Genomic DNA, 17,830 nt, shown 5'->3' with positions numbered 1-17,830 from the left:
TCATATGCAAATATCTGTTTTTTATCGTTTACGCAGCAGATGTTGCCTCGTCCAGCACTGATCGACATGCCATCGGCGCCAGGAGCAGCATCAAGGATGGCCCTTGCACAGGGCAATGACAACGAGGACGAACCTGCACTTGCAGAAGGCGCTCTGACGAAGCATGTGTCTGATCTCGTGCAGTCCACACGACGGAAGTTTACACTCTCGGACATCCTCGACGATAAGGTCGCGGTGCTTGACGTGTTGACGTCGTCGCACACCGACAGCCATGGCGTCGACGATGATCCCACAACCATGACACGAGACCCCGGCGAGGAGGAGTGTGGCGGTCAACGCCACGTGGCCTTCCGACAATTGTGGGAACGACATGCGTCGTCATCACGAGGTATCCAATTCCTCATCGACATCGAAGAATTGCAGCGGACCGAGCAGGGCACGAGCACGAGCGACTGGCCTGTCGATGCGTTGAATGCAGTGGTGGATCAGCTGTACATGGGCATGACCACATCCTCGCCCACGCTCATGCTGATAGCGACGCGCATCTTGGCCAAGGCATTGCGATGGAAGCGGAATCAAGCGGTGGTGCTGCGGCGTCATGTCGATTTTTTGCTTCACGTTGGCCGTGCCATGCGAACATGGATCGAGTCGACCTCCTCTCCCGACGACTCGAACGCAGTGGGCATGGCCGAGGAAGCCCTCCAGCACTGGACGACCATGATGGAAGTGTGTTTGGTGGGGTCGTGCGCCGTTTGGGCGGCATGGACGGACATTGGCATGTTGTCCGTGTCAGAGGCTGCCACGTCACGCAGTCGGCCCGACGAGGCGGCATCCAACCACCAGCATGCCGACGCCGAGCGGCAGTGCGTCGACACGATGGATTACGTCAATCACCGCGAGTACAGCGCCAGCACGACCGATGCTTCCACTTCCAGCGGCGCCGACTTTGCCGTAATGGACCAGTACCTCATGATGCCGCCGTTCGTGTCCACGGTGCCGTCTGTCGTTCGTTGCATCACGCACGTCCTCCAACAAACACGGACCCACCAGCTGTGCCCGGTGTTCCTTCCCCTGCAGCTGCGCTTACTCACCCTTGTGGGGTCGCTGTGCTGCGTCCATCGTAGCCTCGCCATGACCACCGCGTTGGACCTGCTGGACGACGCGGCCCTCACCACGTTGTTCGACCTGCTGCTCATCCCGACCAAAGACGTGACCAGCGTCCGCCGACTCGAAGAGGAAGCGCAGTTTGCGAGGCTGGTCGTGGCGGTTGCCGTCGAAGCGTGTGAGGCCGCCCGTCGACCGCAATGGCCCCTCGTCGCAGAGAAACTGTCGCTCTTGACATTGACGTTTCGATGGATCCAAGATCAAGCGATGAAAGTCGCGGTGGTCGCGGCGTCCACGGCGTCGTCCAGCTCCCAAAGAACGACACACGACGACCAACCTTGGGCAGTCACCGACATACCCTTGCACGATATGTTATCATGGGAGGGTGAAAGTAGTCTTCAAGTTATGGACGACGAGAGGCTGTTTGCGTCGTGTGCCATGTGCCAAGCCCACACGGCGCAGTGGGGTGTGGCTGGTTTGGTCGCCAGCTGTCCGTCGTTGTCCTGCTGCTGGTATCCTGACGAGGCGATGGCCACCGTCGCGGCCGTGTTTGAGAGTGCCAGTCGATGCTACAAAGCATTGTTCGACGGTCTCTTTCTAGCGTTCGTGTGCCCAAGCACTACATCTACTACCACCACGGACGACAGAAGCACGAGCCCCACGCATGCATTTTTGGAGCACATTGTGATGGTCTCTCTGGACATCTTGAACGCCAGTCGCACTACACTGCATGGTTTGTCGGTCGAGTTGCATGCGGCCATGTTTCTGCGGCGCCTCTTTCACGTCAATCCGGCCAGCATGATCGTCCCGAATGTGTTGAGAACAGTCCACGCGTGGGGCTTCCTCTTGCACCATCCCGAGCTGTTTGGGCAGGCGGAATCGACGGAAGGGGGAGGGATGGGCCAACTCGTCCGGCGGGGAGAGGGGGCCGACGGGGAAGACGTGTGGGTATTTGCTCTTCCGGGAGGTGACAGCCGCCTTCGGCACGCCGCCACCCGTACCCACGTGTACACGCACACGCTCCTGTCGAGCCTGTTTGTGGCGGTAGTTGATTCGTCCGAGGACAAGGCCGCCATATTGAGCCAAGTGACGGACGCAGTTGTGCAGCACCAGCAGAACGTCCGGTTTGTGTACTCCATCTCGCGCACGCTGGACCACCTGGCACGACAGCCGCATCTCCACTCGGTGGTGTACTCACCGTCCAACTTTGCATCGCTTGTGGCAGTGCTAACGTCGTCGTCTTCGCAACCGATACCCGATTCCAAGACGGCGCTTCATTGGGTGGCCATGCTCTCGCTGCTGCGCTTGGTACATCGGCATGTAACCGCGGACATGGCAACTGCCAACGCCGTTCTGCAGTGCGAGTTTACGTCCGCCCAACGACCGACTTCGACACCTCCTTGTCCCCCTCAGCGCTTGCTTCCGTGCTTGTTTGCTTTGCTGCGGCTGCGTCCGTGCGTCCCAATGGTGCTGGAGATACTGCTCATGCTGCTAAAGAGCGCCACGGTGCTCATGTTTGGACAAAGCGATCGTCATCCCGAGGCCACGAGCGCTCGGCTGTTTGACTTTTTGCACGCGCACGTGTTTCACGCGTTCATGCAGACCATGTCCGAGCTCGTGTCGTACGTCCCCCACTCGACGACTAATCGCGTCGGTCAAGATGATGGCATCGAGGCGACCGTAGCGAGTATGGTCACGTGCGTGGGCCAGCTGTTCTCGTTTCACGCGGCGGCATCTTGCAAGGACTTGCAGGTGCTTTTCCGAGCCTGCAATGCGTTTGTGCATTTGACCAACTTGTTGCACTCTCCTCGGTTTGTCCAGCCCCGCAGTCGGCACATCCAAATCACTCGTCAAGTGTGCCATGTATTGACGCTGCTCATGGCCAGGAATCGCGACTCCAAAGCCGAGTTCCGGACGCTGATGGCGTCGACTGCCAGCGATCACGAGCGGGTCGCGTACGAGCCGCTCGTGCACGTGTTCTTGGCGGCCGAGGACGGAACGCCGTCGTGGGAGTCGATGCAAGTGATGTGGAACATGCTCGTAGACAACGAAAGTAGTAACAGCAGCAGCAGCGACCGCATTCGAAACCCCGACGTGATTCCCGTGCTGTTTTGTCTGTTTCGACACTGTTCGCCCCACGATCAAGTGCGATTCCTGTGCCAGTTCAAGCGACTATTCCGGCCGTCGTCGCACGACTCGTTGAACCGATCCATGTGCTGCTACGTCCAGCCGGGTACGATGGACCAGCTGTTGGACGCCCTGGAAGGCGGACTGCATTCACTTCCGGACTTGGCGGACCTGGTCGCCGAGATCGGGTGGCACTCGGTGGGCGTGCGCCAGCTCAAGCGCATGTTTCGGCTGCTGCAGGCCGCGCCAGCCTTGATGGCGCCGCTCGTAGACGCGTTGTATTACATGGTTCAGCGCCACGTGGTGGATCAGCCGTCGAGGTTCTTCTTCTTTGATGGCGACCAGAGCGGGTTGGAGCTCGCGCCGTTTACTGTACCCGCCAAGGGCTTTACCTTCCACACGTGGCTCCTTCGACTGGAACAAGTTTCGCTAGGACCGCAGGATTCGTTCATCTACTCGTGGTTAGACCAGCACTTTCACGGGTATGCGCTGATGCTTCGCAACGGACGCATTGAGTACCACACCCAAACCAATGTATGGCCCACGACGATTCAGTTGGAATCAAATACATGGTACGATCAATATAGATATATATACACGTGATTAGTAGGTGCATGGTGTACGAATGCAATGTATCGGAGGAATATATATATTTCATTTTGTGATGGGTGTATAGGTATTGCCTCAGTGTAGTATACTCTCCGGGGAGTTTTCGCCTACGGCCAGAGATCACTGTGTTTATCAATGGCGATGTGGCGTGGCAATCAGAGATCACTGCTGTGGAATTTGACGGTACTCGTATATCTCCTCGAATATATATATATATATATATATATTATATATATATATATCCTGTACAACGGCGGCAATATATATATATACTAGTCGTATTTTTTTGTGTTTTCGACAAACTACTACTATTACTACGTATATATCAACTAGGACCTGTCAAGTATGGCTACATTGGGTGCTCAGTGGCCGCAACGCCCGGCGGCCGGCGCGCGATCGCCTTGTGCGGCCACATGTTGATGGGCGCCGTGTACTTCTTCAAGAAGCCTTTGCCTCTATCCCACATCCAGCGAATGCATCAGCTGGGGCCAGACACAGTGCTATTTGGGAGCGAGTACGAATGGAACGAGTGCATGGCGTGGAGCTACAACCCGAGCGTTTGGGAAGGTCAGTACTTTTTGGACTCGAGCTGCAACTTTCAGGACACGGACCCGCTGCACTCTGCCGCGCGGCGGCTGGATGGCACGTACCACATCTTTACACGCAGCGCCGTCGACGTCTTAGAGTGCATCGGCGGCATCGCCGTCTTGTTTCCGCTGTTTGCACAGTTTGACACACAATCGAGCCACGACTTGACCGCGAACGTGCTTAAGTTGCTCTGCGCAGTGCTTCGCGCCAACGCGGCCAACCAGCGCTACATGACGGACCACCACGGGTTCCTCGTCACGGGGTACCTCCTCAGCCGCGTCTCGCCGCACCACATGACGCTGCAAGCGCTGAATGCCATGCACGTGTTTGTGTTGGGGGACGACGAGTCGCGGCCGTTCCAGGCGCAGGCGCTGCGGTTCTGGCTGGCCGACTTTGCGTTGTGGGTATTTACTCCGGTCGACGTTCAGATTCACGTGGTCAAGATCCTGCACCGACTGGTAACAGACTCGCAGAAATCGGTGTGGCCAGCTGTGCTCACGGTGCGAAAGGTGCTGGACGACCTGCGGTTGTACTATTGGTTTACGCCTCCATCACTTGTGTGGCAGCAAGAAGCTACGGACCGTGAAGCAACAGTGGGGACAATAATGGAAGGAGGGCATGATGACGACTTGCCGAGCCTGTTTGAAGTGCCCGGCGGTGCCTTCAGCAAGCAAGAATGGATCCATCCAGAGACCAAATGCAGGGTGGCCACACATTTACAACCCGGCGACCGGCTGCTCGTGCGCGCCGAGCTGTGGAAACTGGTCGAGATCATTTGCAGGCAAAAAGACTCCGACTTGGACCAAGAAGACGTGAGTGCGCTGTGTGGATTCTTGGCATTTTCAGGGGATGAATGCCAAAAGGTGGATCTGTTGATGCTGCTTCGTCGTCTCCTGACAACCTCGCCACTGGCGTTCCGCCACCATTTGATTCGACTGGTTGGAGAGGAAGCTCAAAAGCTCGCTGGGCCTTCGAGTCCTGTGACCAACGACTTTTGCCCCAGCAGTGCCTTCGGGTCGCCCATCCAAGCCCACGACTTGCTCTTTGCCCTGGTCCTGCGCCGGCCAAACGTGACCATCCCCGTCAAGTTGCTCGCCTTCGAGTTGCTCGTGGAGGTGTTCACGTACAATTCGCAGTGGCCAGCAAAAACGACCACCCCCCCACATACTCCTCATCTTCCTTCGTCCAGTGTCTACTTGCTGTGTGCGATGGACTACATTGAAGACTCGTACAACGACTTGGCCCGGCTTTGTTTTCGCTTGCTACTGGGCTCACCAACTGTGGCCAAGTCGGCCGAACCACCACAGCCGCCGCCGTCCTCCTCGTTGGTCATTCAAAACCCGTGCGTACTTCCGTCGCTGCTGACGACGCTGCTAGTATGCGACGCCAGCCTCTGTTTGGAGATCGTCCAGGACCTGACCCAGCTCCTTGGACGACACAAAGCACGCAATAATGCCAGCCTATTCAAACCGTATTCGAGGCTCGTGGTGCTTCTGCTGCTTCGGTTTTCCGACTCGGCAGACGTCGACAGGTGCGTCAACCTGCTGGGGACTCTCGTTGTGAGCCAACTGCAGACGGAAGAGGACGGGTGGTGTGTGTATCACGCCATCTCGTCGTCCATCAAGCGGCTGGTGGCATCGCCGGCCTTGTCCTACACTTTGCGATGCCACGTCATCGTGTACGTGCTCCAGCACTTGAGCGCAGAGCACGCCACGTCGTCACCCCGCCAACCCTCCCCCCTCGTCAACAAAGCGTCCAAGTGGCAGTACTTGTCGCCAGACTCGGAGCGGCAAAAGTGGTATATTTTCTACTCGAACGTGTGGTATTTGGTGTTTGCGATGGAAATCGACTTGTGTGACACTGGACCCGAGCCATTCGCGTGGTCTGTGGCCACCGCCGTCGTCGCGTTGCTACAACGTACGTACCCATGTCAATGCACTATTAGTTATATATATACTTGACTTCTTGGCCAATGATGAAGATGCACTCAATGTATATATATATATATATTATTGATGTTTATTTCCAGACCCTTTTTCAATCGAAATATCACGTCGACCAAAGCGATCACACGATTCACCCCCATTGGTCCATCTGAAAATGCTTGTTTCTGATTGGCTACATTCTGTTTTTCCTTTGTAATTAATCGTGCTTGCGAAAGTCAATGAGATTTCGCAGCCACGGATTTAAAGGATCAATTTTTCGGATCGCGCACAGTTGGGAATTATGTAGCAAATTCATCATATATATTGTGCTTTCGAGTGAAATTTCGTGTTGTGGCGTGGTTTCTCGTTGGAATTTAAATCGCTTTGATTGGCTACTTCAGATGAGCTCAAAATTATTAACCAATCAAAACCTTCTCAATGAAATTCAACCAATCAGATCGATTGTGGATCGGTTTGCTTGGCGCGATTCGATTGCACCCCCTCCCATACTTGTATATCAAATTCATCATGTATATGAATGAATCTATTTATCGGTGGCGTTTCGTCGTGTAGAATTGGAGATGCAGTACTGGGTGACGTTCCCACTTCAAGTGGACGCGCTGCACCCGTGGCTGTCTCGAAAGGGCGGCATGGTGCGATTGGTTGTGCATCTGCTTGTGGCCGGCGTGGCCAGTCGCGCGCCCGACGCCATTGGATTTCTGCGGGCGTACGTGTTTCACGACTCGTTCCCACATGCGCGCAATGATTCTTCGATGGTCCTCACGTTGATTCGCGACGTGGTGGGGCTGCTCCGAGCCTCGTCATCGTCTGCCTATCCCAACCGCAGCATGATCATGGATGATGTCCAGTTCGTTCGGGAGTTGGTGCGGCGGCACAGAGGCATGCTGCAGCTGCTTCTGCTCGACTCGAATGAATCGGTCTTGCACGGGAAGTCTACTGACACGAACGACAGCGTGCTCCGCCTCTTGCAAGTGGAAACGCAGTTAAACCTCCAGTGGTCAATCTGGGACTCGGTGATGCCACCCGACTCCCACAACACCTTGTGGCATATGGAGATGACATTTCAACGCATTGTGGCGGTATGTCGGAAGATATATATATATGCAAAAAGGAATCAGCCTGCCAATCCATTAGCATCATAGTGCTTGCTTTATCGTCGACTGGATTGGTATATATATATATTTAAATTGCATTGTGCCCACGAGTATGTTTTTACAGTTTTGTATATATATATATCGATTTCTAGAATATGAACTACTACACATATATGTGTAAAATGGAATGGGCCTGCCAATCCATTAGCTTCATAGTTCTTGCTTTATCGTCGACTGGATTGGTATATATATATATATGTATCGATTTCTACCATATGAGTCTACTCGTGTAGGTGGTTCTAGCGACAAAGCCACTGGTGCACTGGGAGCTGCTGTCGACCTTGTGCAAACGACAGCGATACAACGCACCTGTGAGACATTGAACGGCTGTGATCTTTCCAAGTAAGTCGTGGGTTTTGAAGTCCATTTCATTCGTAGGCGATGGACGCGATGGTGGTGAATGCCAGGCGGGCCGAGAGGGCTGTGTGGAAGGTCACGAGCGAAGCAATGGAAAAACAGAGGCTCACAGCCAGCCACACGTGGCAGCGTATCCTGCGGTCGCTGACAAACGAGCGGGGACCGTGGGGACAACCGCCGCTGCCGGATGTGGCGTCGGCAGTGAGCTGGAAGCTCGACGGATCGGAGAACCACATGCGACAACGTATCAAATTGAAGCGGTACTACAACGCCAAACAAGCGCCGGTGCCGCCGACTGTGACGTGGCTGTCCCCGGATGCCCAGATTTCCCTCGCGACTGAACTGTTGCAAGCCAAGGCCCTGGCGTCATACAACGAAGACTTTTATCGAAAACACACGCTCGCATTGTACGAAGACGACGACAACGACGATGTCAACAACAGTGGGGACAACCAACGGATGATCCGCCCCAGCGGCAGCGTCGACGTCTCATTTGCATGCGAATGGATTGCCAAGACTAAAGTCCAGCCAGGTCGCATTCAAATAGGACCAACGTACATCACGTTGCACGTGGAGGCAAAGAAGAAGCCGAAAAAGTTTACTTTGCACGTACGAAGTCCATTGTTGTTGTTGATGTGACTCGTGTGTACCCACCTACCTTCCGGGGAATATTTATATATATATGTATGAAGGACTTATAAATATGTTTATATATATATGTGTGTGAAGGACTTATAAATATGTATATATATATATGTGTGTATGAAGGACTTATAAATATGTTTATATATATATGTGTATGAAGGACTTACAAATATGTTTATATATATGTGTATGAAGGACTTATAAATATGTTTATATATATATGTAAACATGTATGAAGGACTTACAAATATGTTTATATATATATTTATGTATGTAGGACTTATAAAAACAAAACGAATTTTATTATTTATCCATTCTTTATTAATCCTCAAACAACAATAAATCGATTTTAAAAAATCAAAAATATGTATATATATGTAGGACTTGGTGTGCATTCACTTTCGACGGTACCAGTTGCAACCTAATGCACTGGAGTTCTTTTTTCGAGACGGCGTAACGTTGTTTGTCAACCTCCACGACCGCAAGACATGCCAAGAAGTCGACCACGTGATTCGGTCCATGTCTGTGCCCCGTCTATATCCGCTGGGCGGCCGCAGCCCCCGCCAGTTGTTTGAACGGTCCGATCTCACGGAGCGGTGGGTCCAGCGCAAGATATCCAACTTTGACTATTTGATGCACTTGAACACGATTGCCGGTCGTACGTACAACGACTTGGCGCAGTACCCGGTAGGCGCGCAGCCCCTCCGTCGTTGACGGTACAGACACAGTGCTTATAGTTTGCTGTGCTAGATATTTCCGTGGGTGTTGGCCGACTACACGAGCCCGACTTTGGATCTCAACAACCCCACGACCTTTCGCAACTTGGAGCGCCCCATCGGCGTCCAAAACGATGCATCGATGGCATTTTTCAAGGAGCGCTACAACGTCCTGAACGTCGAGTACCAGCGGTCAGTCAAGGGATCGACGTCGGTCAGTGTACATTTACCATATATATTGTCCTTTTACTTTGGAGCTGAATCGTCGTCGATTCGTTGTACTGAAGTTTGTAAAACGTGGCTGCCCCGTGGTGATTGTGTGTTCACACTAATTTCAGTCACACACTAATTAATGCCATATGTTGGTGATGATGGTTTCCTGCAATGGCTGATTGGCGAAATATATCCTACTTCTGCCGATGATTCTTGTGTACATTGCTTTGGTTGTGTCAATTCAAAATCCAATATATATTGTAGATGGACGACATGCCGCAATTGCCGCCGTTTCACTATGGCACGCACTACTCGACATCGGCGTTTGTCGTGGGTTTTCTCATTCGATTGCAGCCGTTTATGAACTATCACTTGCGTCTTCAAGGCGGTACATCCTATATATATATATATATATTATAGCGAAAAATCTATATATATATTCTTTGGCAGGCAAAGTAGACCACGCCGACCGGTTGTTTCATTCAATCGACGCCGCGTACAAGAGCTGCACGTCCAACCCGAGCGACGTGCGCGAGCTCATTCCCGAGTTTTTCTACTTGCCGGATTTTCTTGTCCACAGCAGTAGCACCCACGAGCCGTTGGGGGTCAAGCAGAATGGTGACGAGGTCAACCACGTCGAGCTGCCTCCATGGGCGCACAACTCCCCCGCCGAGTTTATCCGGCTGCATCGGATGGCATTGGAGAGCGAATACGTTTCGCTGAACTTACATCATTGGATCGACCTTATCTTTGGGCACAAGCAGCGTCCGCCTCTCTTTGGCGGCACTTCGCACGCCGTGGACGCATGCAACGTGTACTTTCACCTAACGTACGACGGCGCTGTGGACCTGGACACGCTGAAGCAAACGGATCCCCATCTATACCACACGACGCTGCGGCAGATCGACTGCTTTGGACAGACCCCGGCGCAGCTGCTGTTCCGCCCGCACCCGCGCCGGACTTTGGCGACGGATGTGATCCGTCCGCTGTTTCAGGCGCTGTCGGCGGGTCTTGTCGGGTACCCCCGCGTCCGGCTCAGTCGGTTCCGGCGCCCGCTGCTGTTTTTGTCGATTGACGGCGACTCGTGCGTTGGCATCGACACGAATCGCAACGTGAGCGTACACAAGTGGCATGCGTGCCCGCCTGACCACGAGCCCCCGTTTCACCTCACGACGCGTCCGTCCGTGCACTATTCGGTCGGCGTCCCCTTTGCCACCCACGCTGTCACGACGTACGCCGAGACCGCCGTCGTGCTGTCGTCGTCTCTGTTTATCACGTTTCGAAAGCACTTGTTTTCGTGTGGCCATTGGGACCACAGCATTCGACTGACGCAGCTCGAGACGGGCCGGCCGATCCAAACGCTGCGCCAGCACCACGACGTTGTCACATGCATCGCCCTGACCGACGACGGGACGTACTTGGTCAGCGGATCCAGCGACAACACTGTCATGGTGGGTGTTTATAGGCGGATTGTGTTTTGTCCATGCATTTTGGAGCTATTGTTGTTGATATGTCGGGGTAGTGTGCTAACTATGTACTGGGTGGGGGGGTATGTATGTATCTATGTAGGTTTGGGCGTTTGACGTTGAGTCAGAACAGATGGTGCCGCAGCATACGCTGTACGGCCACGACGACGGCGTGACATGTGTGACAGTGTCCACGTCGTACAACGTGGTCATTAGCAGCAGTCGCGACGGTACGTTGATTGTGCACACGCTGAGCAACGGCCGATACTTGCGCACGATTCGCTCTCTGTCACAGCACCACAAACCGTCGCGGCTAACTTGGGTGGGGCTCACTCAAACGGGGCACGTCGTCACCTATGGCGAGTCCACGTCGACGCTGTACTTGTACTCGATCAACGGGAAGTGCCTCGCCAGTGCCGTCGTGGATCAAAAACTGCACGCGTTCTACTTGACCAAGGTACACCAACTAGCGAAATCGTGGCGATTGTTTGTATTGAATTTTGTATGCAAATGTTGTCCCGTGTCGCACAAATCTACATCACACACACTCACTGCTTTGATGTTGCATGGTGGAAGAAAGAATTTGATTGGTCAGTTGAATAAGCATGTTGCGGGTTTTGATTGGTCATATATCGATTGTGATTTGATGTGAGCAGCAAGCACCTTAACATTACTCAAATTTCGAATCAAATTGACAACAACATGATGTGTCGTTAGGATGGACAGTCTGTTGTGGTGGGGGGGCGTGGGCAGTCCGTGGCCGTGTACCGCCTCCATGACATGCAACTCGTCCTCGAGTTCGACGGCAGCAGCGACAAGTCGACCGCCCCCCGGGGCTTCCAGAGCGCCATCCACTCGCTTTGTTTATCCAGCGACGAGATGCATCTGATGGTTGGGCTGGCCAATGGTGATGCGTACATTTATACCCCCAACGCTGCCTACCTCCGGGAACGTCTGCAAAAGCGTCTCACGAATCTCGGATTCTAATCCTATTTAGTGATAATCATAGTGTCAGGTATACTGCGACAGTAAGTGTGGCAGCAATGTTCTGAAGTTAGGGTAACTTGGTCCTGCATCTTGGTGTGTCGTCGTCGTCGTTGGCTTACTCCTTGTCTGTGGAACTTGAATCAAAGGCCAACTGGGAATCACGTTATATCGAGTCGAAACGCTTCCTTGTTCGTGGTGACGTGTGACCCACAAGTCTGCATGTCGGAGTTGAGCTGCACCAACACTGCTTCGGACGAGTGTGCTCGTGCCATGGCTGCGGTCACTTGAGTTTGCAGTCGATTGATGATCTCGCCCTTGGTGGCGATGGCGATTCGCACACGTTCGTGCAGCTTGTCCAGCTCTCGCTGATGCTCGGCGTGGATGTGCCGCTCGACTTCGGCGTGCGCCGCTGCTTGTTGCTCAAGACGGCGGGTGGTTTCCCTTGCCAGTTCTTGTCGCTGTTGCGCACAGGACTGCACCATAGTCTCGTACAGGTGCTGAAAGTGGCTCACTTGCGCTTGTTCGTGGGCCAACGCCTGCTGCAGCCCTCGAAGTTTCTCGTCTGTGTGGGTTTCGTCGGCTTGGGCCTTGAGCAGCTGCGCCGTCAGTTCGCGCACTCGGACCTCCATGGACTGAACTTGCTTCTTGGCAACATGCAGCGCGTCCTCGAGGACCTGCGCTTGCTTGTCCATTTCGGTCATGACGATCTTGAGCTCGTGCTCGGAGTGGGCTCTCAACTGTTCGATCTTGCCATGCACGGCGTCCTTGACTTTGATTTCAAACGCATGTTTCCACGCTTTCATCTTGGACCGCACGGCGTCCACCGTGGCTTGGCATGTCTCGTTCGTCTGGGCGAGTTTGGCGTTGCACAAGGCTTGGATCTCGACGACTTTGGCATCGTACGAGTGCGTGAGTCGCTCGAGGTCTTCAAAATGCTGCGTTTCCACCTGCTGCTGCCACGTCTCCATGTCTTTTTCCCGCTCTTGCAATTGCATGGCGTTGGTTTCCAAGGCATCTGTATGCAGGTTTTGCTGCTGCTGGAGCTGATCCATCCACTGCGTTTCCATAGTTTTGTACGCATCGGCCACGTTGGACAATGCTAGCTCATATGACTCTCGAATGGCATCGACATGCTCGACGAGGATGTTTTCACGACCGGGTCGAATACCCGATGTCCGAACGATCATGGTGTGTTCGGCCAAGGCGGCAGACATGTCGCGGCGGCATAATTGCAACGCCTTTGTTAATTGAGACGACGCGACCCCGCTGCCAACGACGACGGCGCTCCCCATCGACTGGAGCTTTAACTGTCGTACGGCTTGCTTTGTCGCATTGTATTCCTTGGCATCCAGCGCTGTGCACGAGGAAGCTACCATCCTTTGGCGGTTCAACGTGAATAGGTTGAAACCGCTCGCTCACTGGAGAGTAACGGTTCAAAAGTCAATTTGGGTTTGATCGGTTAAACTAATATGATTGGCTAAAAAGGTTGGCGAAACACGTCAAATTGTGCCACTCTTTCGTGGCCCAATCAGCGCTGGAGTTGGCCAGCATATGGACATCCGTGAGTTGACTTCGCCTCTGTACACTCCGTGCATCGTCGACTTGTTGTGTGAGTCCAAGACAACGCAAACATGCAAGTGTACATCATTGCCGCCTGTGCCCGCAACCGTGTGATTGGCATCAACGGAACGTTGCCTTGGAGCATTCCGCTCGACTGGAAATACTTTTTGGACAAAACGCAAGGTCGCACGTCAATCATGGGACGCGTGTCCGCTGTGGAGTACCCGACCAATGAACATCGACCTGTGATTGTCATTTCCCGGTCGTGGCAAGCTGCCGGCAAGACTGCGCCCCACACCGAGGTGGCCACGAGCTACAGCCATGCGTTGGAGTTAGCAGCAGCCCGCAATCTGCCCGAAGTGTGGATCTGCGGCGGCGCTTCCATCTACGAAGAGTCCCTGGCGTCCGCGCACAAGCTGTTTATCACTCGTGTCGAGTTGGACGTGAAGGGCGACACGTATTTTCCCGAATGGCATGACCACTTTGATGTGCTAGAGTCACGCGAAGAACACGACGAGAACGGAACGAGGTGCATTACCTATTCAAATCTGCCACGTTGATGCTGAAGTAATTCGTAGGTTTGCCTTTGAAGTATGGACCAAGTCTAAGCCACCTATCGTTTAGGTTACAGTATTGCAAATCATGTTGTTGATAACCAAGGGTCCAAACAATAAATAATACCTACTCCGTTTAACTTTAGAGCACACCGCACATTCCGTACTAAGCTTAACGTTAGAAATACACAGCGAGTGGACCATCATTGCCACACCCCGTGCGTAGATCGGACAACCGGTACTCATACCATGATGGATCGAAGTCGTTCCTATGAGGACACGTCTACTTTCACGATTTCGGCGATATTATGTTAACCTCACGTGGGTTTCACTTTGGTCATTAGTTAATGTATAGTGTTGGTAGCAGGACATACCTAGATCGATCCAAGTTCTTCCATCCATAGCATCCTCCTTATACGTCCATTGGTCAACTACTACCTCCATTGGTCAACTCTTACATACTAGTAGTACTTACTATGTACTAACCCCAAAACTCGTTATTTACCGCAACATGGTGTCTTGCAACACTACTCGTAGTGTCTTGCAGCACTACGAGTACTACTCCCTCCGAGTAGTATTACACAACTGGACCACAACTACATCCTTGTTATCACAGCGTTTGGATCCACGCCGCCAGTGGTGTCACATCACGGGCGTACACGGCAGCCCCTGTGCGGATGTTTTCAAGGAACTACGCCAGCGGGTGGGCAAAAGCGCCTTGGGGGGGCCGACCAAGAACTCTTCGACCGCCGTGACGGCTTGTTCCGTCTGGAAGTTGGCGATGGATACACACAGGATGCATCCCACGACGATCTGCGAGTACTGTGCGCTCAATGCGTCCCACTTGGCCTGCACATACTCCCATGCGACAGTTGACCCGTCGGCTGCGACGCTGCCAACAGGCTATAGATGTCCTGGCTGCGGACATCTCCCGCCACGGCCCACTCAAACGCGCGCATCTTGAGCTTCACAGACGGAAACCGGCCCAGCGCGTCCAGCACATGCAGCTTTTCGTCGATAAAGTCGCTGGTTTCGTAACCTGGAGGAGGTGCGCAAACGCAGCGTCGAGCTTGGACGTTGTGCGCACGTGGATGGTGTACACGATCGAGCGCAAGTCAGCCGAGAGTGATGCCGGGGCGGAAACTGCAGCGTGGAAGCGCACCGAGGCTTCCGCCGCCACGGCCGAAGTTGCTGGTCAGGTCTTGATCCGTCGGACGCGTGTCCCACGTCAAGTGGCCCTTCACGGCCACGTACAGCCGCCGCCGATATTTGCCGTCACTGCCACGTTGAGTTGGGGCATCTATTTCCGAACAAGGGAGTTCAAGGAGCCCGGACTCCTCGACGCATGCTCAGCTCATTACAAGATGTCAGCATTCGTTGTTCATGTCGGTCATACAGACCTCGTTGGCAAGTTGCCAAGGGATGCCATCATATAACGTTACTTGGATCCCGGCAGCGCGAATGAGATTCACTGTCAATCACGAAGCTGTGGTGCCACGTAAGAAGCCCGAAAGTGTTGGGCGTCACAGCAGTCGCCTCCGGATAACGGGTTTCGTGGAATTTTCGTAACCACAAGTCACTCGTTGGTTTGGCCACATACAATAAGCAAGATAATTCGAATTAAATTGGTTGGGGCTACGAAACTCTGACGAAAATACTGTACTATTAATAGCTAGTACTTCCTCTGTTCCAAAATTGTTGTCCGACTCAGAAAGTTGGCGTACTCCTCCCATCATTTAAATTTGGAATCCTGCAAATATCTATATTGTGTGCTTTTGTCAATGTATAATGTTAAAAGGGTGGCTCCGGCTATGCCACTTAATGTATGATGGGTGTGTGAGTGGTAAATCTCCGCATAACCATAATCGGCAAAAGCTGCAATACAATAGAAGCCTGGGGCCCCGTGCATCACAATGCTATGTACTCGACGTCATCAGTTATACTAGCGATCGACCAAATATCACAAACCCTCATACATGGAGAAGAATGTGCACTGTGGCCCTTACTCCGTCAAAGAATTCAAGAAATTCGACTTTTCTCAATTATAATATGGAACCTCACCCAAATGGGCGATTTGTCTTACTAAGTACCAAGCCACAGAAGTCAATAGCTACAGATTTGTCCACCCACGAATAAAACGAACCGAAAAAGTACTATATAAGGCAATGTTTGGACAAAAAACATTCGGTCACAACTTGTAAAAATTCTCACGAACGTGCATTTTCTCAGCATCATCCAAAGTGGTAAGGAGACTTTACTCATCGTTAAGCTCAATGACCTCAATACCGAACTCGCTAATGAGGCCATCTGCAGATGACTCGGCGCTGCCATCGCTCAGTACGATGCCTTCGAGCATGCACGACAGCTCGTCCATCAAGCGCGCTTCCTTCAGCTCGAGCGACACGGTACGTTCCATCTCGCTGCTATCCACTGCGCTGAGGATCTCCATAGCGGAGTTGAAGACATTGCATGGGCACGACATGACAAGTGGCAGCAATCCACGGCGGTCAAGCTTCGACTTTGAATGGTGAGGAATCTTGTACGTATTGTCTCCGTGATGACTCATCACTTCGACCAAACAGCTTTGGAGCGACAAGAAGGTGTGGTTGATGCGCTCCATCGGGTACTCCACAAACGCTTCCTCGACGTTTGCAATCAGATTGTCCATGTTGAACGCTGACTTGCGGTACTGTAGGGCTTGGATTGCGGCAAAGAATCCAAGGTCCAAGATGTTTGTGTCCGGTGAGTTTGGCGGCTGGGGTACCAACGAAAACTGCCATCCCATGTTCTTGTAGGCAGCAAATGCTTTGCAGAGTTGGACGTCTTTGGGAGTCACGTGACTCTTGGCATTATCGTGCTGCAGCACAACTGTCTTCGCCGAGTCAGGCCATTTGGACAAGATCGCCGGAAGAACGCTTTGGAGGATCAACTCGCGATACACGTCTTGCGTGACATTGATAGGTTTCGTTTCGAACGTTCCGGCTGGCCTGTTGACGCTTGAACGCTGTGCAGCAACGCGTTGAACGATGGGCCAGCAGCCGACTTTCCCGTCCCACCACTTGCAGGTCTCCTCTATATAGCGAGGTCTCGCAACAGCACAGAGAAACATCACCTTTGTAATGAATTGTTTGCTTTTGCATTTGCGTTCAGGCTCCTTCTCACCGTGAGCAAGGTAGAACTTTCGAGACGTCTTCGTGATGTAGAACCACTTCTCGTCTAAGTGGACGTGTTGAAGCATGTCATCGAATGTCATGTCGGGCTTGACGAAACTCATAGCGTATTTCAGGCGACTGTACTTGTTGGCCTTCGTAAGCACCGGTTTTATTGTGTTCGAATGAGCGCGGAACATCCCAGCTTTTAAGCAACGATGCAAAGTACCTAGGCTTACTCCTGCGACGCATCGTTCAGCTTGGATTACATGTTGCATCGCACCTGATTGCTCGGAGATTGCGCGAAGTGTTGTACGATTGGCTTGTGGAATTGCGAGGAGTTTGGCCTTTATTTGGGCTGGAGTGAAGGCCTTCTTTCGGCCAACTCGACCCTTCTTCTTGCTGGCGACATTCACCTTCATGATGCCTGTGAGCGCTCCGTTCGCCTTGGCTTGCGCATGAATCCGCCTGATCGTTCTGACGTTGCAGTTGTACTTGGCTGCTAGGTCTTCGCCGAAGCCTTTTGCCAGTCGTGGCATGAAACTACCGACGCTTTTAAGGAGGATCTCCCGGAGGATGGCCTCGCGCTCCTCGCTTGTCAGGTCACGTCTTCCCGCGCCCATTGCGGAATGAATGTATTTGAATGTTGGTTTTA

At 52.9% G+C, this 17,830-nt stretch overlaps 4 protein-coding genes across 4 annotated transcripts; 3 read left to right on the top strand and 1 right to left on the bottom strand.

The window, feature by feature from the left end:
• The first annotated feature begins 35 nt into the window (after positions 1 to 35).
• Positions 36 to 13,323, top strand: H257_04103 (hypothetical protein). The gene is made up of 12 exons (XM_009828480.1): positions 36 to 3,803; positions 3,908 to 4,023; positions 4,174 to 6,345; positions 6,927 to 7,453; positions 7,762 to 7,839; positions 7,907 to 8,494; positions 8,912 to 9,217; positions 9,281 to 9,460; positions 9,724 to 9,847; positions 9,910 to 10,910; positions 11,029 to 11,382; positions 11,643 to 13,323. Exons 1-12 carry the CDS (start codon positions 40 to 42, stop codon positions 11,910 to 11,912), a joined length of 9,480 nt encoding a protein of 3,159 aa, XP_009826782.1. The 5' UTR covers positions 36 to 39; the 3' UTR covers positions 11,913 to 13,323.
• On the bottom strand, positions 12,071 to 13,297 carry H257_04104 (hypothetical protein; the record flags this gene model as incomplete). Its single annotated transcript, XM_009828481.1, has 1 exon — positions 12,071 to 13,297. Exon 1 carries the CDS (start codon positions 13,286 to 13,288, stop codon positions 12,071 to 12,073), a length of 1,218 nt encoding a protein of 405 aa, XP_009826783.1. The 5' UTR covers positions 13,289 to 13,297.
• A 28-nt stretch (positions 13,324 to 13,351) lies between the features above and the next one.
• On the top strand, positions 13,352 to 14,172 carry H257_04102 (hypothetical protein). Its single transcript, XM_009828479.1, has 2 exons — positions 13,352 to 14,001; positions 14,051 to 14,172. Exons 1-2 carry the CDS (start codon positions 13,544 to 13,546, stop codon positions 14,094 to 14,096), a joined length of 504 nt encoding a protein of 167 aa, XP_009826781.1. The 5' UTR covers positions 13,352 to 13,543; the 3' UTR covers positions 14,097 to 14,172.
• Positions 14,173 to 14,766: 594 nt separating this feature from the next.
• Positions 14,767 to 15,462, top strand: H257_04101 (hypothetical protein; the record flags this gene model as incomplete). Its single annotated transcript, XM_009828478.1, has 1 exon — positions 14,767 to 15,462. Exon 1 carries the CDS (start codon positions 14,860 to 14,862, stop codon positions 15,460 to 15,462), a length of 603 nt encoding a protein of 200 aa, XP_009826780.1. The 5' UTR covers positions 14,767 to 14,859.
• Between the last annotated feature and the right edge of the window lie 2,368 nt (positions 15,463 to 17,830).

The sequence above is a fragment of the Aphanomyces astaci genome, assembly GCF_000520075.1.
Source record: "Aphanomyces astaci strain APO3 unplaced genomic scaffold supercont1.7, whole genome shotgun sequence".
Lineage (NCBI taxonomy): Eukaryota > Oomycota > Saprolegniomycetes > Saprolegniales > Verrucalvaceae > Aphanomyces > Aphanomyces astaci.
Note: the sequence above shows the minus strand (reverse complement) of the source record. Positions and strands in the feature narration are given on the sequence as shown.

What these genes read in the sequence shown, in the direction of transcription:
- H257_04102 (XM_009828479.1), top strand. Translation starts at nt 13,544, where the DNA reads ATGCAAGTGTACATCATTGCCGCCTGTGCCCGCAACCGTGTGATTGGC. An exon ending in CACGACGAGAACGGAACGAG is followed by an intron (nt 14,002 to 14,050) that starts GTGCATTACCTA and finishes AGTAATTCGTAG; the next exon opens with GTTTGCCTTTGAAGTATGGA.
- H257_04103 (XM_009828480.1), top strand. Translation starts at nt 40, where the DNA reads ATGTTGCCTCGTCCAGCACTGATCGACATGCCATCGGCGCCAGGAGCA. An exon ending in CGAAAAAGTTTACTTTGCAC is followed by an intron (nt 8,495 to 8,911) that starts GTACGAAGTCCA and finishes ATATATATGTAG; the next exon opens with GACTTGGTGTGCATTCACTT. An exon ending in TCACTTGCGTCTTCAAGGCG is followed by an intron (nt 9,848 to 9,909) that starts GTACATCCTATA and finishes ATTCTTTGGCAG; the next exon opens with GCAAAGTAGACCACGCCGAC.